The sequence below is a fragment of the Bos mutus genome, chromosome 6 (assembly GCF_027580195.1).
Source record: "Bos mutus isolate GX-2022 chromosome 6, NWIPB_WYAK_1.1, whole genome shotgun sequence".
Taxonomy (NCBI): domain Eukaryota; kingdom Metazoa; phylum Chordata; class Mammalia; order Artiodactyla; family Bovidae; genus Bos; species Bos mutus.
Window position 1 is genome coordinate 30,925,064 of NC_091622.1, and position 19,398 is coordinate 30,944,461.

At 37.1% G+C, this 19,398-nt stretch overlaps 1 protein-coding gene across 1 annotated transcript in view; it reads right to left on the reverse strand.

The window, feature by feature from the left end:
* Positions 1-598: 598 nt before the first annotated feature.
* The window catches only part of LOC138988187 (glutamate receptor ionotropic, delta-2-like), a 268,819-nt gene continuing 250,019 nt past the window's right edge, over positions 599-19,398 (reverse strand). Inside the window, exons 6-7 of the mRNA XM_070371885.1 lie at positions 13,429-13,595; positions 599-761 (exon numbers count right to left, since the gene is read on the reverse strand). Of these exons, the coding sequence (XP_070227986.1) occupies positions 599-761; positions 13,429-13,595 (330 nt within the window). The remainder of the gene's footprint in view (positions 762-13,428; positions 13,596-19,398) is intronic.

The following is a 19,398-nucleotide window of genomic DNA, read 5'->3' on the forward strand; positions in this document are numbered from 1 at the left end:
CTCAAGACATCTAGATCAAAATTAGCACTTTCACTCTCAAATCAGTTTTCTCTTCTGGCTTCTTTTCTGAGAAATACTCCCCCGTCTTCAAGCAAGGCAAAGGTTTTCAAAATCATGTTTGGTTGCCCATTCCTTCATCTCTGTGTCTAGTTGATGGTCGATATTGCTCTTAGAATATCTCTCTGTTTCCTTTCATTTCTATTGTCTTTAGGTCATGTTTTACTTGGGAAGCTAGTGAAGAACCTGGAGAACTGGTATGCTGCAGTGCATGTGGTCACAAGAAGTTGGACACAATTGAGCGACTGAACAACAACAACATGGTTTCCTTTTTCCTTAGTGATTCATTTACACATTCATTTAACTAATATTTATCAAATAGTTGCCATGTGGTAGGATTTTTTTCTAGATGCTTGGAAGAAATCTCTGAATAAAGCAGACAAAAATCCATGGATTCTTGGAATTTATATTATAGATATAGTAATGGCTCCCTACTGGTATCCTTTTTTCTAGTTAATATCTTTCCTATTTCATTGCACACATTCTTTCTCAACTAATCAAAAAGCGTACTTCTGATTCTGGCTAGTCTTCACTAAATTCTTCAATGACTCCCCATATCATAATAATCCACACGGCTTGGCTGATATTCAGAGCCCCTGGGTTCTGCTGTGTTCTCTCTCATCAGTCTTAATGAAGTACTCAACATCACTCTACTGAATATATTTTGGCTGGGAGGTAATTTGTTTGGCAAATTTCTGCAGCTGCTAAAAAACACAGAAGAGGTTCATATTAGTAAAACTGGTGTTGATTAGCTCAAGGAATATGAAAGACTGCCGAGAAGGGTCATGCTGACTTTTATAGGAAGTACTACAGAGATCTTGGTTAATTAACAGAAAAGAAGTGAAAAGTAGACTAAAATGATCAGAATAAAAATAGTACTATGGAAAGCATTCCATTGGAAAAAGACCAAGAACCTTGTCAACAAAAATCCCACCACACTTTGATTCATGTTAACCCTGGAGAGATCTTGGTTAATTAACAGAAAAGAAATGAAAAGTTGACTAAAATGATCAGAATAAAAATATTACTACAGAAAACATTGTATTGGAAAAAGACTGAGAATCTTATCAGATCAGAAATTCCATCACATCTTCCATCATGTCTCCATAACTCAGCACGGAATGTTGGTAAGAATATCATCAAGGCACAATGTTTATGTACATTTTCAGAGACTAGTAATACGTAAAATAAAAACATGCTGGATTTCAATCATTTAAAATAGTCACTAACATTCTTTCTTTTTTTTTACTAACATTATTTCAAACATAAATAGCTTCATAAAATAATAGATGTAGAGTGGATTATTTAAAAAAATGAATGCACATTTTGAGATATATCTCTGAAGTTGGTGTTAAAGCAAGGAATTATATTCAGTAGAACAAAAATCATTGGTGCCTCTGTTAGACAGTATTCTAGACTATACAGACTCATAAATGTTATTGAATATGGAAATCTTATATTTGTATCTTAGCCGTAATTTAGTTCTAGAAATAGTACAGCCAGCCTTCTGTATCCGTGGGTTCTACATGCATGGATTCAACCAATCAAAGATTAAAAAATTTGAAAAAAATTCTCAGATAGTTCTCCAAGTCAAAACTTGAATTTACCATATGCCAGCAACTATTTCCATAACATTTACATTTTATTTACAACTATTTACATAGCATCTACATTGTATTAGGTATTATAAATACTCCTGAGATGATTATACAGAAAAAGTATACAGAAAAAAAGAAAAGATAGTATATGGGAGGATGTGTGTAGGCTATGTGAAAACACTATGTCGCTTTATATAAGGAACTTGAGCATCCATGGACTTTGGTATTCATGCGGGTCCTAGAACCAATCCCCTGTGGATACCAGGGGATTACTATAGGCTTAGTTTCATGTTAGTAAGTGTTCATTATGTAATTAGTCAGTCTGGCCAATTACAAAGTTAGTTTTTTTGAGCTGCTCAAAGAACTATGAAATGAGATAGATAAAAGGCAATTATGGATTTATCCAATTAAAAAGTCATGATGAATGAAAACTTCCATGAAGGAAAGATTAAAGTTTTGGTCAAGTACAGTCTTCAGCTATTTGTAGCAAAAGAAGATAAGAGGGAGAGAAAGTAATTACAGTGTCTTCCCACAGCTTTCAATTTTCAATACTTTTATTGTTTATTTCTGATCAGCTGATGCAAAGTAGCTTCAATTTCAAATGGATCTGTCCCCTTTTATTGGGAGACTCTTCCTGTTGGCATGATGCTTAAAATTCTGAAAGTCACCTGAATTTTGGGTAAACTAAAATGCCATTCAGCATCTTAATGTGAGAGAAGGCAGCTACCTGAGCAGGCATGAAGACACTTTGGTTACTTGTTACCCTGGTTCACAGAGGAGCATGTGATTAGAGCTCTGGGAGTAGGACTAGGGCAGTATAGTGTCAGTAGCATGAGTGCAAACCTGGCTCTGTCACTTATTAGCCTTATGAACTTGGAAAATTGCTAATCTTTCCTGTGACTCAGTTTCCTCATCTATAAAAGGAAGTTAATGATGGTATTTACCTCTTATGGCTATTGTGGGGATTAAATGACTTACTACAGTTAGGGCACTTATGTAGCACTTGGCTGGCTCATAGTAAGTCTTTAGTGAATGTTAGCTATTATTTTTGGCTATGGTATAGCTTATAAGTTAAGGATAACACAATCCATAGCGTTCTATCCATCTTTTGTGCTACTTTCTCTATATGTCTATGAAGAAATGGTAATTTAAAAACAGATGTACTAGTCATGTTTGCGACTCTGTTAAGTATAATTACTAAGTAATACTCCTGGCTCCTTTATGTAAGATATAAATGGGCTTCTTAAAACACTTATTTTACTAGTAAATTTTAGAGATAAAAATTGTAACAAAGAGAACTGGCAGGGTGGGGATGGAACACTGGACTGGCTGCCTGGACTCGTCATCCCCAGGGCATGTTCTGGCCAAGGTTAGACTCTGGGCGGGTCACCCAGCTTCCCTTCCTGGTTTCACAGATGTAAAATTAGGGAGTTCATCTAAATGCACACCAAAGTTTCTTCATGTCTTACATTCTAAGGTTGTTTCTTTTATCAACATAGTTATCATGAGAGCTCATGTGCTTAATCCCATGTTGTTACTATGCTTAAAATATTTTAAGGGTCTATAAAGAAAGAACACATTTTTTATTATCCTCAGTGACATCAAGTTTTCCCTTTAAAAGAGAATGAATTTTGAAAACAGTAAAAAATGTCTTGAGGCTAAGTCTGATGAGTAAAATGGGGTCGTTTGAATAGAAAAACTGTGGTGTAAGTATAATGGGATAAGGGTGCTTTTGAGAGAGGCTTATAATTGACTCTGGAGGGGATGAGTGTGTGTGTATGTACGTGTGTCCACGTGTGTGCATGAATGTGTGCTTTGAAGTGCAATACACATTTATCGTTTTAAGTTCTGTAATGGTTTGTTAAAAACCCAGCCTTCTTTCTCATCAAATTTATACCACTATAATAACTGTGCTCTTTGCAAAACAACTGCCTTTTGAATGAAGCGATACTTACTCAGATTCAAAAATGGCACAAATCTTATTTTTTAAAAAGGCTAATCCAACTTGCTTCTTGCAAAGCAGCTTGGTCCAATGTTGTGGGCTCATTATCCAACTGAAATACTGCTCTGTGCCTTGCAGTAGTCATTTATCTTCTCTATATCTCAGTACTTTTCTCAGAAAAGTCTAATAAAGATGCTTGTTTATAAATGGCACTCTCTTATACCTTGGCTGAAGTGTTCCCCAAATGCAGTGTGATGTAAGTACAAGGAAATCAGAATCATGCAACACTTCAGAATCTACTCCATGGGACTGCACTGTCTGATGCCGGGTTTGTATTCATCAGTGAGAACACTACATACTTCTTAAGTGCAAAGTCTTATCATTTTCTTAAAATTTTGCTTCTCCTTTATGAGATTAATAAAACTGATTGCAAATCATATAGTGCACATATGATAAATGTTTTTGAAACATTCACAAACTGGAAATATCAACTGCACTTATACTCAAATTTATTTTGACCAAATACTAAAAGAAATGTAAATGACAGGTTCTCCACTAGAAGCAGCAAAGTGATTGGTAAAGCCCACAGGATGTTAGTCATAAAAATAGTTCCATCAGGATTCACAAAACAGAAAAGATGACAAAAAAACTACCTAATTTTTTTCTCTTTTGTTGATGTTCCCTAAATTCAGCATTCTAAATTTAAAACAAATGTTTTAAAGTGGGGGAGGTGCTTTGAGCTAGGAATAGTAGTTTCTACATTTCTATTTACATTCCTTTCAATGGTTTCTAGAGGCTATTCTTTGTTTAATATATGCATGTTATATGAGAAAAGAAAATAGTTTCCTTCATTTAAATATTAAAATGTATGTTATATTAAGCAAAAATGTATGTATAAACATATATTATTATTTTCTTCTACTATCTCCCCTTGAATGTGAACCTTTGACATCCCCCTGGTTTTGCAACTTCTGAAACATCTTTTCTTATTTTATATAAATAGCACATCTAAACTATCTTTTTCTTGATCTAGAACAGAAAATGTGCATGTGATGAAACCAGCTGGTTTTCACAGTGTGTATGTGTTTGTGTGTGTATTTAAGTGTTTATGTATACAGTTGATCCTTGAACACAGTAGAGGTTAGAAGCACTGACCTTCCTCATAGTATCAAATTTATATACAAATTTGATACATCCTAGGTTCCTTCTTATCTGAGGTTCCTCCATGTCTGCCATTCTGCATCCCTGGATTCAAGCAACATTGAGCTGTGTGATACTATAGTGTTTATCAGATAACAAAAAAATCCACATATATGTGGGCCTGTGCAGCTCAAACTCATGTTGTTCAAGGGTCAACTGTATATATAATTAAAAAAATAATACCTCATAGAAAAAATAAAGGAATTCTAGAAAAACATCTACTTCTCTTTCATTGACTACCTTAAGGTCTTTGACTGTGTGGATCTCAACAAACTATGGAAAATTCATAAAGAGATGGGAATACCAGACCACATTACCTGCCTCCTGAAAAACCTGCATGCAGGTCAAGAAGCAACAGCTGGAACTGGACATGGAACAATAGACTGGTTCCAAATTAGGAAAGGAGTATGTCAAGGTTGTATATTGTCATCCTGATTATTTAACTTATATGCAGAGTACATCATGCAAAATCTGGGCTGGATGAAGCACAAACTGGAATCAAGTTGGCTGGGAGAAATATCGATTATCTCAGTTATATGGATGATACCACCCTAATGGCAGAACGTGAAGAGGAACTAAAAAGCCTCTTGATGAAAATCAAACAGGAGAGTGAAAAAGCTAGCTTAAAACTCAACATTCAAAAAACGAAGGTCATGGCATCTGGTCCCATCACTTCATAACAAATAGATGGTGAAAAAATTGCGATAGGTTTTATTTTCTTGGGTTCTAAAATCACTGTGGACAGTGACTGCAGCCATGAATTTAAAAGATGCTTGCTCCTTGGAAGAAAAGCTATGACAAATGTAGACGGCACATTAAAAAGCAGAGATATCACTTTGCCAACAAATGTCTATATAATCAAAGCTATGGTTTTTCTGGTAGTCTTGTATGAATGTGAGAGTTGGACCATAAAGCAGGTTGAGTGCTGAAGAATTGATGTTTTTGAACTGTGGTGCTGGAGAAGACTCTTGAGTCCCTTGGAAGCAAGGAGATCAACCCTGAATAATCATTGGAAGGACTGATGCTGAAGCTCTAATACTTTGGCCACCTGATGTGAGGAGCTGACTCATTGGAAAAGACCCTGACTCTGGGAAAGATTGAGAGCAGGAGGAGAAGGGAATGAGCTGGTTGAATGGCATCATAGACTCAATGGACATGAATTTGAGCAAACTGGGAGATAGTGAATGACAGGGAAGCCTGGTGTGCTGCAGTCTGTGGGTCGCCAAGAGTCGGACATGACTAAATGACTGACCAACAGAAGTATCTTGAGAATATCACTGCTGCTTTCAGAGCAGAAGGACTGTATATATTTTGCATGTCAAAAGGGAAAACAGTTTTCTCCTTGGCTTCTGGTTATATCCTTCCAGCCAACTGAGTAGAGAGCTTTAAGCCAGTTGGTGATTGATTCTGGAGCTGCTAATAGGCAATCAATGGAGGTTGCTTTTTTCTCTTTCTGGAAAGGGAACAAAGGGCTTAGAAAGTTGGAAAATAAAAGGATTACAGATCTATGCTTTTTAGTTAAAGGAATATTTTCTACCTTTCTTTTGGGAATGGATGCATAAAATTTCTTGGACGCATAAAATTTCTTACAGTAGGAAGTAGAAAGAAAGGTGGTGCTGTGCTGTTTCTTTTCTTTTCAACTTTTATTACTCATTATATAAAAAATTGGAGAAATCAAGATAAAAAGAAAATTATTTTGATGAGAGGATAGAAGACTTTTTAAATATCAAGTGAGCACAAAGGATAGGTATTCAATATATTTGATTACAAGTAAATAGGATGATCTTTGAGCATAAAGTTAGATAGGTCTTTTATTAATTCCTCAAATATTTAATGAATGCTTACTCTATGTAGGCATGAAATAGGCACTAGGAAAAAGCCTATATCCAAGGAGCTCAAAATGAAACAAAAATAGTCAATTATAGACAAATAATGAAAATATATTATAAATCAAAGATTATGATTAATCTATTCTGTGGCCCTAAGGGAGAGAGGGAGAGAGGAATAAGAGAGCAATCTCTCAGTGTTTATTTAAAACATAGCTTTTAGTCTGACAAATTAGAGTATGTGATATGGAAAACCTGTCCTGTAAATCTAATCTGTGCTCAATAAAGAGATACTGGATCACAGAAGAAAACAACAAACAAAAAACCACAGCTTGTTAAAACTGTATGTCAATTTTGGTAGCCAGACTGTCTGGATTTAAATCTCAGTTCTAATACCCAAAAGATTTGTGATCTCAGTTTCTGTGTTTATAAAATGAGGATAATAATAGTACTTACCTCAAAGACTGCTACATGTAAGAACCAGGGTCTTGTACCCAGTAAGCATTATACAGTATATTTTATATTGTTTTTGTAAGCTTTTAACAGAAAGATAAGGGAAGACAGGGTGCATAATCACCAGAAAACTAAACACAGAAGTAAAAAAAATCGAACAATTTCCAGTTTTATTGATTTCTTTGTGATTCTGAGCAAATCATGTACCCCTTTGGATTAGTTACAACCCTGCTGAAAAGGGAACTACTGCTCATTCTATTTCTAAAAATTCTGAAACTCTGTGATGTGGTTGAGATATTGTTTATGCATCTTTGCCACTACCCATGAATTCAACACAATCATTCTTGATGTAGTTTGAAATATGTCCTTGTTTTTGTGCCACTACGTGGTTCTATTCCCAAAGTTAAGGATTAGTAGCCAATAGGCAAAAAGGGACTCCTTGACACCCCCTAAGGCTTGAAAACAGAGGTGCACTTGTACTAAATCCTCAGTAAATATTTTTTGTTATTTTTTTAGCCTTATGACTAGTTAAGGTTCTAAGATACACTGGAATTAATTTTAGTAATGGCATAATGATATCAGTGAAAAATTCAGTTCTCTTCCATTCTTAAATATCTTTAATGTAACAACTTTTGATGATTTTCTTACACTAAGAACTATTATAAGACAAAGGCCACACAAAACATTTGATGCACAAATAGTTTCAGAGAAATCATTACAAAAATTACTGGCCACACTAGGACTCTGCTTCCAAGTTACCTAGTATTTGTACTCCAAAGTACTGGAGCTGAAGCCACTTCATGTGAAGAGACAACTTGTCGAAAAAGACCTTGATGCTGGGAAAGATTGAAGGCAGGAGAAGAGAGCTATAAAGATGAGATGGTTGGATAGCATCACTGACTCAATGGACATGAGTTTAAGTAAACTCCGGGAGATTGTGAAGGACAGGGAAGCCTGGTGTGCTGCAGTCCATGGGGTTGCAAAGAGTCAGACACGAGTTAGCCACTGAACAACAACAGGAAACAAACTCTTCCATCCAAATCTACAGTCATCTATTGTAGCACTTACTGGTCCTCTGCACGTCTACTCACATGCAACTGTACAAGTGAGCGTGTCACTACAACCCATGACGCTGGTGCCTAAGAGGATGCTTGCCAACTTCAGGCTCATTCACTCAGTGTATGTACTTGTAGACTAACAGCTGTGCACTAATATGTAAGTATGTAATAAACAAATACACAACATTCATGTGATTGGTCTGAAGTTGTATAAGCATATAAGATATTGGTCAGATAGCAGACTATAAATATAGTTACTAAACCACTATATAATATTTATTTAAGATATTCATATTTATTACATATTAAAGTACTTTATATCTTATATCTGTGGTTCAGGAGCATAGTCACCTGAGAACTAATTAGTATTTACTTATTAAAAATCACTGTGAATATTATTATTTCATTGAATATAGTCACATGAGCAATCAGTGATTCAGTGTAATCAGTGGTCCAGGATAAGTTGCTGTATTAAAACTATTTATAGTAATTGTAAAGTATAACACAATTACTAAGTGTGATGGTCTTTATAACTTTTAAATCAGTTAATAAAAAAGAGTTCTCTTTTCCCTAGTGGCTAGAATGAAAGGGAATGAATGCAGAGGTTTTCTGGGTTCTAGGGGAGAGTTTGGGTGGCAGCTTAACATGGCATATGTGTACAGAGAGAGGCAGCCAGGTTATGTTTCTTTCCTGGCTCTCTCTTCTTCCAGATGTCCAGGTAACCAGGATGCAGAGTGTCATTATTAAGGAGCTCCACAGAAAAGGACAGTTTAAACTGTCAGCATCCATAATGCAAGTCAAACAAAGGAAAAATAATGCTCAATGCTTAATATTGTTTTCCAGGAGATCACTGAAAGATATTGACTCAGAATTAAAATCTCCATAAGGTAAAGTGCCACAGGGATAGTAAGAAATGGAACACTTGGTGTGATTGATTAAACATTTCTTTAATTGCTATTATGTTTGTGTAGTGATTTTATTGGCTTCATTTTTTGTTTTGCATAAAAGACCTAGAAATCAAATATAGAAACAAAAAATATCTGTAGTGAAGAAAAGGCCAATTAACTGCAGCTAGTGAATAAACAATCTTTTTCTTGAAAACCTGGTTTATGTTTAGCATCCCTTAAACTTTTCTGCTGGGCTTACACCATAAAATCCTGGCATCCCCTTCATTCCGTTTTGCTTTCCATTCTCTCTTCTATATTTATTAGAAATAATGGTGTGCCTTTTTGATCAGAAGCATCTCTTCTACTTGGTCCTTCCTCCTCATTTCCCTTGGCCCCATTCTAGATCAGCCTTCATTACCTTATGCATCCTGGTTTGTTTTAGTCTTTGCTGAAATCCATCCTTCACATCAAAACTAGATTAACTTTCCCTTAAATATCATCATCACCATTTTACCCCGGGCTCCAGAATGAACAATAGGTTCTTGTAGCCGCCTGTAGCCTACAATATGAATTTCAAACTTCAAATTTTCTTTCGGATTAACTTGATGTCTTTATTGTTACCCAGTACATTCTGATCTCTCCCACTTCTTTTGTTTTCATTGTTTCTCCAAGAATTCATTTTTTTCCTTCAGCCTAATTATTCTCTACTATTCTTTCAAGGTCAAGTCCAAGGTTCACATCCTTTGAAGACCTTTCATTTATATTTCCTTGGATTAACTCTTTATTCTGTATGGAATTCAATTTTTTCAATATCTCAACTGCACAATTTAACCCAGTATAAATAAGAAATACTGATAAACATCAGTACATATTTATAGAAATGTCTGTATTGTTCATTGTTTCATGTGCTAAGGTCTTTTATCTTTTATCTCCAGAAAATGAAAAACATGGCATCCGGTCCCATCATTTCATGGCAAACAGATGGGGAAACAATGGAAACAGTGACAGACTTTATCTTCTTGGGCTCCAAAATCACTGCAGATGGTGATTACAGCCATGAAATTAACATGATTGCTCCTTGGAAGTGAAGTTATGACAAACCTAGACAGCATATTAAAAAGCAGAGACATCACTTTGCCAAGAAAGGTCTGTCTAGTCAAAGCTACGGTTTTTCCAGTAGTCACCTATGGATGTGAGAGTTGGACCATAAAGAAAGCTGAGCGCCGAAGAATTGGTCCTTTTGAACTGTGGTGTTGCAAAAGACTCTTGAGAGTCCTTTAGACTGCAATGAGATACAACCAGTCCATCCTAAAGGAAAAGAGTCCTGAATATTCACTGGAAGGACTGATGCTGAAGCTGAAACTCTAATACTTTGGCCACCTGATGAGAAGAACGGACTCACTGGAAAAGACCCTGATGCTGGGAAAGATTGAAGGCTGGAGGAGAAGGGGATGACAGAGGATGAGATAGTTGGATGGCATCACCGACTTGATGGACGTGAGTTTGAGCAAGCTCTGGGAGTTGGTGATGGACAGGGCAGCCTGACATGCTTGCAGTCCATGGGGTCGCAAAGAGTCAGACACCACTGAGCGACTGAACTAAACTGAGGCCACAAGTGATTTTCAAGTAGATTCCCTTAGTATATACTCATCATAAATACACTTTAATTGATAAACTTCATTTATACCTTAATATGTTACTTGCCAATTTATGTATATTTTGGTTATCTTACACTTAAAATTGTCCCCAGAAAGGACCATTAGTAAGTTATATTATTGTTCAGAGTTATTTACTTCCCTCTTCCCTTTATGTAGGGTATTCTCCAAGCCAGGCTTCAGCAATATGTGAACCGTGAACTTCCTGATGTTCAAGCTGGTTTTAGGAAAGGCAGAGGAACCAGAGATCGCATTGACAACATCCGCTGGATCATGGAAAAAGCAAGAGAGTTCCAGAAAAACATCTATTTCTGCTTGATTGACTATGCCAAAGCCTTTGACTGTGTGGATCACAGTAAACTGTGGAAAATTCTGAAAGAGATGGGAATACCAGACCACCTGACCTGCCTCTTGAGAAATTTGTATGCAGGTCAGGAAGCAACAGTTAGAACTGGACATGGAACAACAGACTGGTTCCAAATAGGAAAGGGGGTACGTCAAGGCTGTATATTGTCACCCTGTTTATTTAACTTCTATGCAGAGTACATCATGAGAAACGCTGGACTGGAAGCAACACAAGCTGGAATCAAGATTGCCGGGAGAAATATCAATAACCTTAGATATGCAGATGACACCACCCTTATGGCAGAAAGTGAAGAGGAACTAAAAAGCCTCTTGATGAAGGTGAAAGTGGAGAGTGAAAAAGTTGGTTTAAAGCTCAACATTCAGAAAACGAAGATCATGGCATCCGGTCCCATCACTTCATAGGAAATAGATGGGGAAACAGTGGAAACAGTGTCAGACTTTATTTTTATGGGCTCCAAAATCACTGCAGATGGTGACTGCAGCCATGAAATTAAAAGATGCTTACTCCTTGGAAAGAAAGTTATGACCAACCTAGATAGCATATTCAAAAGCAGAGACATTACTTTGCCAACAAAGGTTCATCTAGTCAAGGCTATGGTTTTTCCTGTGGTCAGGTATGGATGTGAGAGTTGGACTGTGAAGAAGGCTGAGTGCTGAAGAATTGATGTTTTTGAACTGTGGTGTTGGAGAAGACTCTTGAGAGTCCCTTGGACTGCAAGGAGATCCAACCAGTTCATTCTAAAGGAGATCAACCCTGGGGTTTCTTTGGAAGGAATGATGCTAAAGCTGAAACTCCAGTACTTTGGCCACCTCATGCGAAGAGTTGACTCATTGGAAAAGACTCTGATGCTGGGAGGGATTGGGGGCAAGAGGAGAAGGAGACGACAGAGGATGAGATGGCTGGATGGCATCACTGACTCGATGGATATGAGTCTGAGTGAACTCTGGGAGTTGGTGATGGACAGGGAGGCCTGGTGTGCTGTGATTCATGGGGTCGCAAAGAGGTGGACATGACTGATCGACTGATCTGATCTGATCTGATATTTACATACCCCACTGATTCAGAGCTTGGCCATGAAACTCTTTTTAGTTAGTGGTCTGTGAGCAGAGGTGATGTATGCCACACTCATGCAAGAAGCGCAGGAGGCGCCAGGGTTCTGCTGGCCTCTTTCACAAGTTCTCTTTGAAATGAAAACAACTTATCCCAGACGGGACTGCTTCTCTGACCTGGTCCCTGGGACAAGAAGCTGTACAGGGACCTGCAGTTGACCCACAACTCACAGCAGAATTCAGTCAAATCACAGTCCTTATGTTCCATGAATGAGAAATAGCTTTTTTCAAGTCATTGGTACTTTGGGTTGTTTGCTACACAGAAAAGGTGACTAATGTAGGACCTTAGAGTTGATTTAACATCCTTATTTGCTGATAAGGAGAGATATCTAGGTTTTTAGTAGCTAACAGAAGAATCACAACAAATATTTGAACTACTGACTTGTTCTGTTAAACACTAAATACCTAGATTTTTGTTATCTTGAAATTTGGGGGAATATCACTCAAATTTGGGGCCTTAGTACTACCTAGACTACTACCCAGTACTGCTCTCTTTTGTCTGGCTTTTACCTAAAGAATATCTAGTAATAAACCAAACGAACTATCAGTGTCAAATGGGACATACTTCTACCTGAAAGATATTACACTCTTTTAGGTTCAAGCTTGTTTGGTAGTAGATAGAATAAAATGCAGTGATTTTTAAAATACCTTTCAGGCTCAACACTCTCATCTGCACTGTTAATCCAAAATATATATTTCAAAATCTTCTTTCTTAAATAACACAGAAAATTCTGATTTCAGGATGAATATAACTTCTTAATAAATTGTCTCCTAAATTTCCATGACAAAGTTTCATGTGTACTTTGACACCAAATGACAAGACTAAAATTCCCACGTTTTCCCTTTGCAAAACTGAGATGGAAACATCCCTATCAGCATGTGCTTCAGAATTTTAACTTGGTCCTGAAGTTTATTTTATGCTTTGCAGTTTTTAGAAATGAATTAATTTTGCTTACTTTATGACATTTTTAGTCCCTAAAAATTCAGAGACTAAACTCAATTACATTTTTATTTTATTTTCTATATCATCTTTTTGAGAATAACTAGTTATATGCAGCAATAACTTTTCCCTTTTAATGGGAAAATAATACTTTAGTACATGCTTTAGGAAATGAATGTTTTATTGTAGAACCATTCATAACTTCCCTTTTATGTTGTTGTTTATTGTGGTTTTCCAAATAAAGAAACAAAATGTAATAAACTAAATGGAGTAACCAAGTAAATTTTCTTTTTCTATATTTTCTCTCTTCTTATTTGAACTGCACACAAATCTTACCTTTGTGAAAAAACATCCCGGTAAGGACTGCCATGCTGTAATGCAATTCCATATCCTCGGTCAGCAACGGTATTCCCAATGGTATAAAAGGAACAATCTGGGTCATTGATCGCCACATATTCCAATACAGCTGCATCCCACACAAAAGCATAATTTCCATATTTCACCTGTGCAAATATGAAGAACATGAGAGGAAAAAGGTTTAAGGTTGGAATTCGGTCATATAGACAGGATAAAAAAATGTTACATCATACAATTAACAGTGTAAACAATAATAGGGCCTATATTTCAAACTAAACACCTATTCTGAATTAGAATTTGGCTTTTGGTTAATTTATAGCTCTGTTCTCTTGGAAATGCAATGAAGTTGGAATGTTAACTATGTTTCCAGGCACCCCACTTATAGTAAAATGACTCCTGAGTAGTAAATGTCATCTGAACTGGGAGAACAGTAAATGCAGGGAAGGAAGCCATGTCTCTGAGCTTCTTTGAGTGCAGTAATCCTTATACAGCTGGCCTTGTGTCTTTCAGGACCCTGGAAATTGTGCTTGTTTTTGGAGTTGTTATAAGAGATATTGGTTCCTTTGGATTATTAGGCTTCTAAGCCAGGTAGGCTTTTGTACCACCCAACATGGGTATTATCTTCCTGTCTGTGACCTGTACTCTAAATGAATTCTGTAAGTACAACTCATATTGAAGAAAAATAGCTAACACTGCCTGGCTGGCAAGATTTCTTGTCCTATGTCCTTCTAAGTTAATCTGTTGTCAAGTGTGACCTATGGTAATCTTGTAGTCAAACTTGGTAGGTGCTGTAATGAGGGAAAAAAAATAATTATACAACCTTCTCTATTACCATATAGGGAACATGATTTCTTCTGGGTTATTTATAATATCTTTCAATGATTATCCCTTTTTTCTATTAGTAATCACTCATAAGTTACAAATTTAACAAAAATAAAAACAGATGTTAATAAAGTTAATTTAGAAAATTATTATATATAACATAAAACTAAATTCATAAAATAGATGGAACTAATAATTAAATCAAATATTCAGTGTGTTTATTTGCTTGTTTGCTTATTTACTTATTTGAGGGGAAAGCAATATTTTGGTAAATATGATTAGGGAAAAAGAAAAAAATATATAAGTATAGGTAGAGGGAATGATGTTAACAAAATGGGTGAATAGGAAGTTCCCCCCGCTTCAAGTGTGTTAGATGCTCTGTTGTGTCCAACTCTTTGGAACCCCAAGGACTGCAGCCTGCTAGGCTTCTCTGTTCATGGAATTTTCCAGGTAAGAATACTGGAGTGGGTAGCCATTCCCTTCTCGAGGGGATTTTCCCAGCCTAGGGATAGAACCCGGGTCTCCTGCATTGTAGGATTCTTTTCATCTGAGCCACCAGGGCCTTCATATCCTTAGAAAAATATCAATGTAGTAGCCATCCATAAACAAAAGTGCTTTTGTGGGAGGCTTGGGACCCAGTTTTCTGCTGAAAAACTCAGGCAGAGTCTAAGGCTGATATAGGATGCTTTCAGAAGGAGGCATGTACCCCAGTGGCCAGCTGGCCCACTGTGGTCCTGGCTGCAGTCCTAAAAGCAGCCCTATTTCCCTGTGGACTCTGCTCCAGCATCTGTGAAGATAACAGGTAAGGATGTCCATTTTCACCACTTCTATTCAATATAGTACTGGAAGTTCTAGCCAGAGTAATTAGACAAAGAAAAACGCTCAAATTTGTATACATGTGAAAGGAAGAAGTGTAATTATTTCTATTTGCAGATCATGTGACCATATGTGTAGAAAATCCTGGAGAGTACAAGTTGTTGTTCAGTAGCCCAGTCAAGTCCGACTCTTTGTGACCCCATGAATTGCAGCATGCCAGGCTTCCCTGTCCTTCACTATCTCCTGGAGTTTGCTCAGACTTATGTCCATTTAATCAATGATGTCATACAAACATCTCATCTTCTGTGATCCTCTTCTCCTCCTGCCTTCCATCTTTCCCACTGTCAGGGTCTTTTGCAATGAGTCAGCTCTTAGCATTAGGTGGCCAAAGTATTGGAGCTTTAGCTTCAGCATTAGTCTTTCCAATGAATATTCAGAGTTGATTTCCTTTAGGATTGACTGGTTTGATCTTCTTGCAGTCAAAGGGACTCTCAAGAGTCTTCTTCAGCACCATAATTTGAAAGCATCAATTCTTTGGTGCTCAGCTTTCTTTATGGTTCAACTCTCACACCTGCACATGACTACTGGAAAAACCATAGCTTTGACTATACAAAGTGATGTCCTGTATACAATGTGATGCTTTTGTCGACAAAGTGATGTCTCTGCTTTTTAATATGCTGTCTAGTTTTGTCATAGCTTTTCTTCCAAGCAGCGCCTTTTAATTTCATGACTGCAGTCACATTATATACAAAATAAATTCCTATAGTGCAATACATTAATTAAAATGAACAAAGAATCAAAATTTTAAAAATCCACAAAACTAGAAAAATCTTATATTGGAAAAAGAATGGGACATTCAAATATAAATATAGGGGAAGAAAATGTAAGTAAATATTTAATATATTTAACTCAGTTGTGTGTGTGTGTGCTCAGTCGTGTCTGTTCTTTGAGATCCTGTGGACTGTAATCCACCTGGCTCCTCTGTCAGTGGGATTTTCCAAGAACGAATACTGGATTGGTTTCCATTTCCTCCTCCAGGAGACCTTCCAGACCCAGGGATTGAACTCGCGTCTCTTTTGGCTCCTGCATTGGCAGGCGGATTCTTTGCCATTGAGCCACCTGGGAAGCCACCTTAACTCAGTTAGCCGTCTATATCCATGGGTTTTGCACCCATGGATTCACCCAACTATGGACAGAAAACATTCAAAAAATAAAATTCCAGAAAGTTCCAAAAAGATTAATCCCAGATTAAGTTGGAGGTTGAATTTGCTGCATGCTTGCAACTATTTACATAGTATTTACACTGTATTTACAACTTTTTACATAGTATTTATGTTGTATCAGGTATGAAAAGTAATCTAGAAATGACTTAAAGTATATGGCAAGATATGTGTAAGTTATATGCAAATATTACATCATTTTATACAGGGGATACAAAGAACCCTGGATTTGGGGGTTCCTGGAAATAATCCTCTGCAAATACTGAAGGACGACTATACTGCCTTTATATATATTTGCTTAGGTCAGGCTAATATCAGATACTTGATAAAAAGTTTTGCATGAAATATGGTCTAAAAACTTCAGACCAGTTTACTGTGCACAGTGGATACTTTTTTTGGGAGTGAACTACCCCAACCAAACCCATGGGATCTCAAAACAGATAAATAAGTCATTGCAACTATTCATGGAGTGTCTCCTGTACCCTAGGCAATATGTCAGGTACTATGGTTCAGTGCTCCTTAAAATGTGATGCTATTAGAATTAGAATTACCATTGTATTCTTGTCTTAAAAAATGTAAACTCCAGACCCAACCCTAAATTTACTGCATTGGAACGTTTGGTGTTTGAGACCTGGGGTACAAAATCTTGATAGTAGACAATCTTATGAACACCACAATTTTTAAATAAAATTGTTTTGAAAAAAAAATAAGTAATATAATCAGGAAGAATTTTTGAACTTGAGGCTTGATATAATTATAAAAACTGATAGATTCTTGCAATATTAGTATGGGAGGGGGGAAGTACTTGGTTAAGTTCCCTCTGTATTGATTACTTGTATCTGCATAGTCAGCCCGAAGTCCTTGCTATCTCTGATCTTTTGCATTAATTACACTAGGGAAGGAGTTCTTAACTGAGACCTCTATAATGAAAGGCAGATTAAGAAGAGAAAAACAGAAGTTTATCGACATGTGTGCCTTGTGCATACAAGGGAGATGTCCAGGGAAAATTGAGTAACTCAAAGAAGTGGCTTGGAATTCAGGATGCAATACTATTTAAATAGGGAATGGGAGGGGGTTATGGTCATTTGGGGGAAAGTAAAGAATCCGCCTGCAATGCGGGAGACACAGGAGACTCCAGTTCAATTCCTGGGTTGGGAAGATCCCCTCCTCCTTGGGCTTTCCCAGTGGCTCAGACGGTAAAAGGAATCTGTCTATAATGTGGGAGACCTGGGTTCAATCCCTGGGTTGGGAAGATTCCCTAGAGGTGGGCATGGCAACCCACTCCAGTATTATTGCCTGGCGGGCTACAGTCTAAGGGGTTGCAAAGAGTCGGACACGACTGAGTGACTAGGCACAGACACAAATGATTTTTAGCAAAGACCCTCAGAAGAATAGAAGGGTAGTATGATAGTTGGTGACAAAGTTGTATGGTGTTGACTTCCGATCTCTTCTGTGATGAGTCAATATTCCTTGGATGATGAAACTCTCGAAGACAGAATTTATGATGATTAAGTTACTTTCAGAAGATTTATCTTTAGGCAAATAAAAGCAGTTCAGAGAAAGCCTCTCCCTGCATTTGCTGTTTTTCAAGTGTTTGCAGTTCAAAATAATATGTCAGTGTTGTATATTTTGGAGTGGCTTATTCTGTTTCCCTTCATCACCAACTGTTGTGTCGGTCATTTTAACTTTCTGGGTCTATACTTACAAGAGAGATAGCAGTGGCCTTGAAGCCTTCTCTAGCAACCTACTTTGATTTTGCTACTTTCCTCCATTTCAAGCAGCTACCCCTCCTGGATCCCCTTGCAGCTTCCTTACAACCATCCAGGGACCTCCCCAGTTGGAGACATACTGCTTTGCTACTAGAAAAGTGTTCCAGCATTGCTGTTCCTGCTTTGTGAACTGTAGAGCTCCATTTAAATGTACAGTAACATTATCATTGCCATTATATACATGCTTCTAGTAATTCTAATGTTACAAAGCATTATGAATGCATTTTAAAAAGAGAACCATTAAAACAGTATGATTATAGCCTACAGCAAGGCCCTTGAAATGTTGCATAGTAACCCAAACTATTTTAGCTTTTAAAAATATCCCTGGCCTTTTTCATCTACTGAAACATACAATCACTGTCCTTTACATGATTTTTAACCATTAAATTAAAACTATCTAGAAAATACTCATCGACAAAACCTAAAATCACTTTTTAACAGAATAATAATTGAAGGTTTGGCATGGGAATTTTCAAGTCATCTGAATAGGTGATGGATATTATTTAAAAATTTTCAACTAGTCTTTGTTGTTGAGGTCATGTTTGGATAAGCAGCTAAACTATGGGTCATTATTTTACAGTGAATTGCATGCCAGTAGAGTAATTTATACAGGTCAAACCAGAGGGCAAAAGTGTATCCATGTCAACACATTTCAGGCCTTGATTGTAAAAAAGGAAAGGAATCCAAAGTGGCATCTACCTCCAGTATTATTTCCTGGTCCCTAGAATGCTGTAGTGATTGACAGACAATGGTAGCTATCGATACTCAACACCTGTGTCCTCATAATAGGGCTGAGATGCCAAAAGCTTGTGATGGATTTCTCAGTACTGAGATCATGCTAGAAGCTAGGTTTTGTTCCACTTCTACAATATTTCTACAGAAATCTTTCTTTGAATTTCATTTTACTAATAATTATGTATTACTCTGAAATAATGTTTTTATTGGAGGATAATTGCTTTACAAATTGTGCTGGTTTCTGCCATACATCAACATGAATCAGCACGGGTACACGTATGTCCCCTCCCTTTTGAACCTCCCTTTCATCTTCTGCCCCACCCCACCCCCTGTAGGTTGTCACAGAGCGCTGGGTGGAGCTCCCTCTGTCACACAGCAAATTCCCACTGGCTCTCTATTTTACATTCGGTAATGTGTATGTTTCCATGCTGCTCTCTCAGTTCATCCCACTTTCTCCTTCCCCGACTGTGCCCACAAGTCTGTTCTCTGTGTCTGTGTCTCCATGACTGCCCTGCAAATAAGTTCACCAGGACCATTTTCCAGATTTCATACACATGCCTTAATATGCAACATTTGTCTTTCTCTTT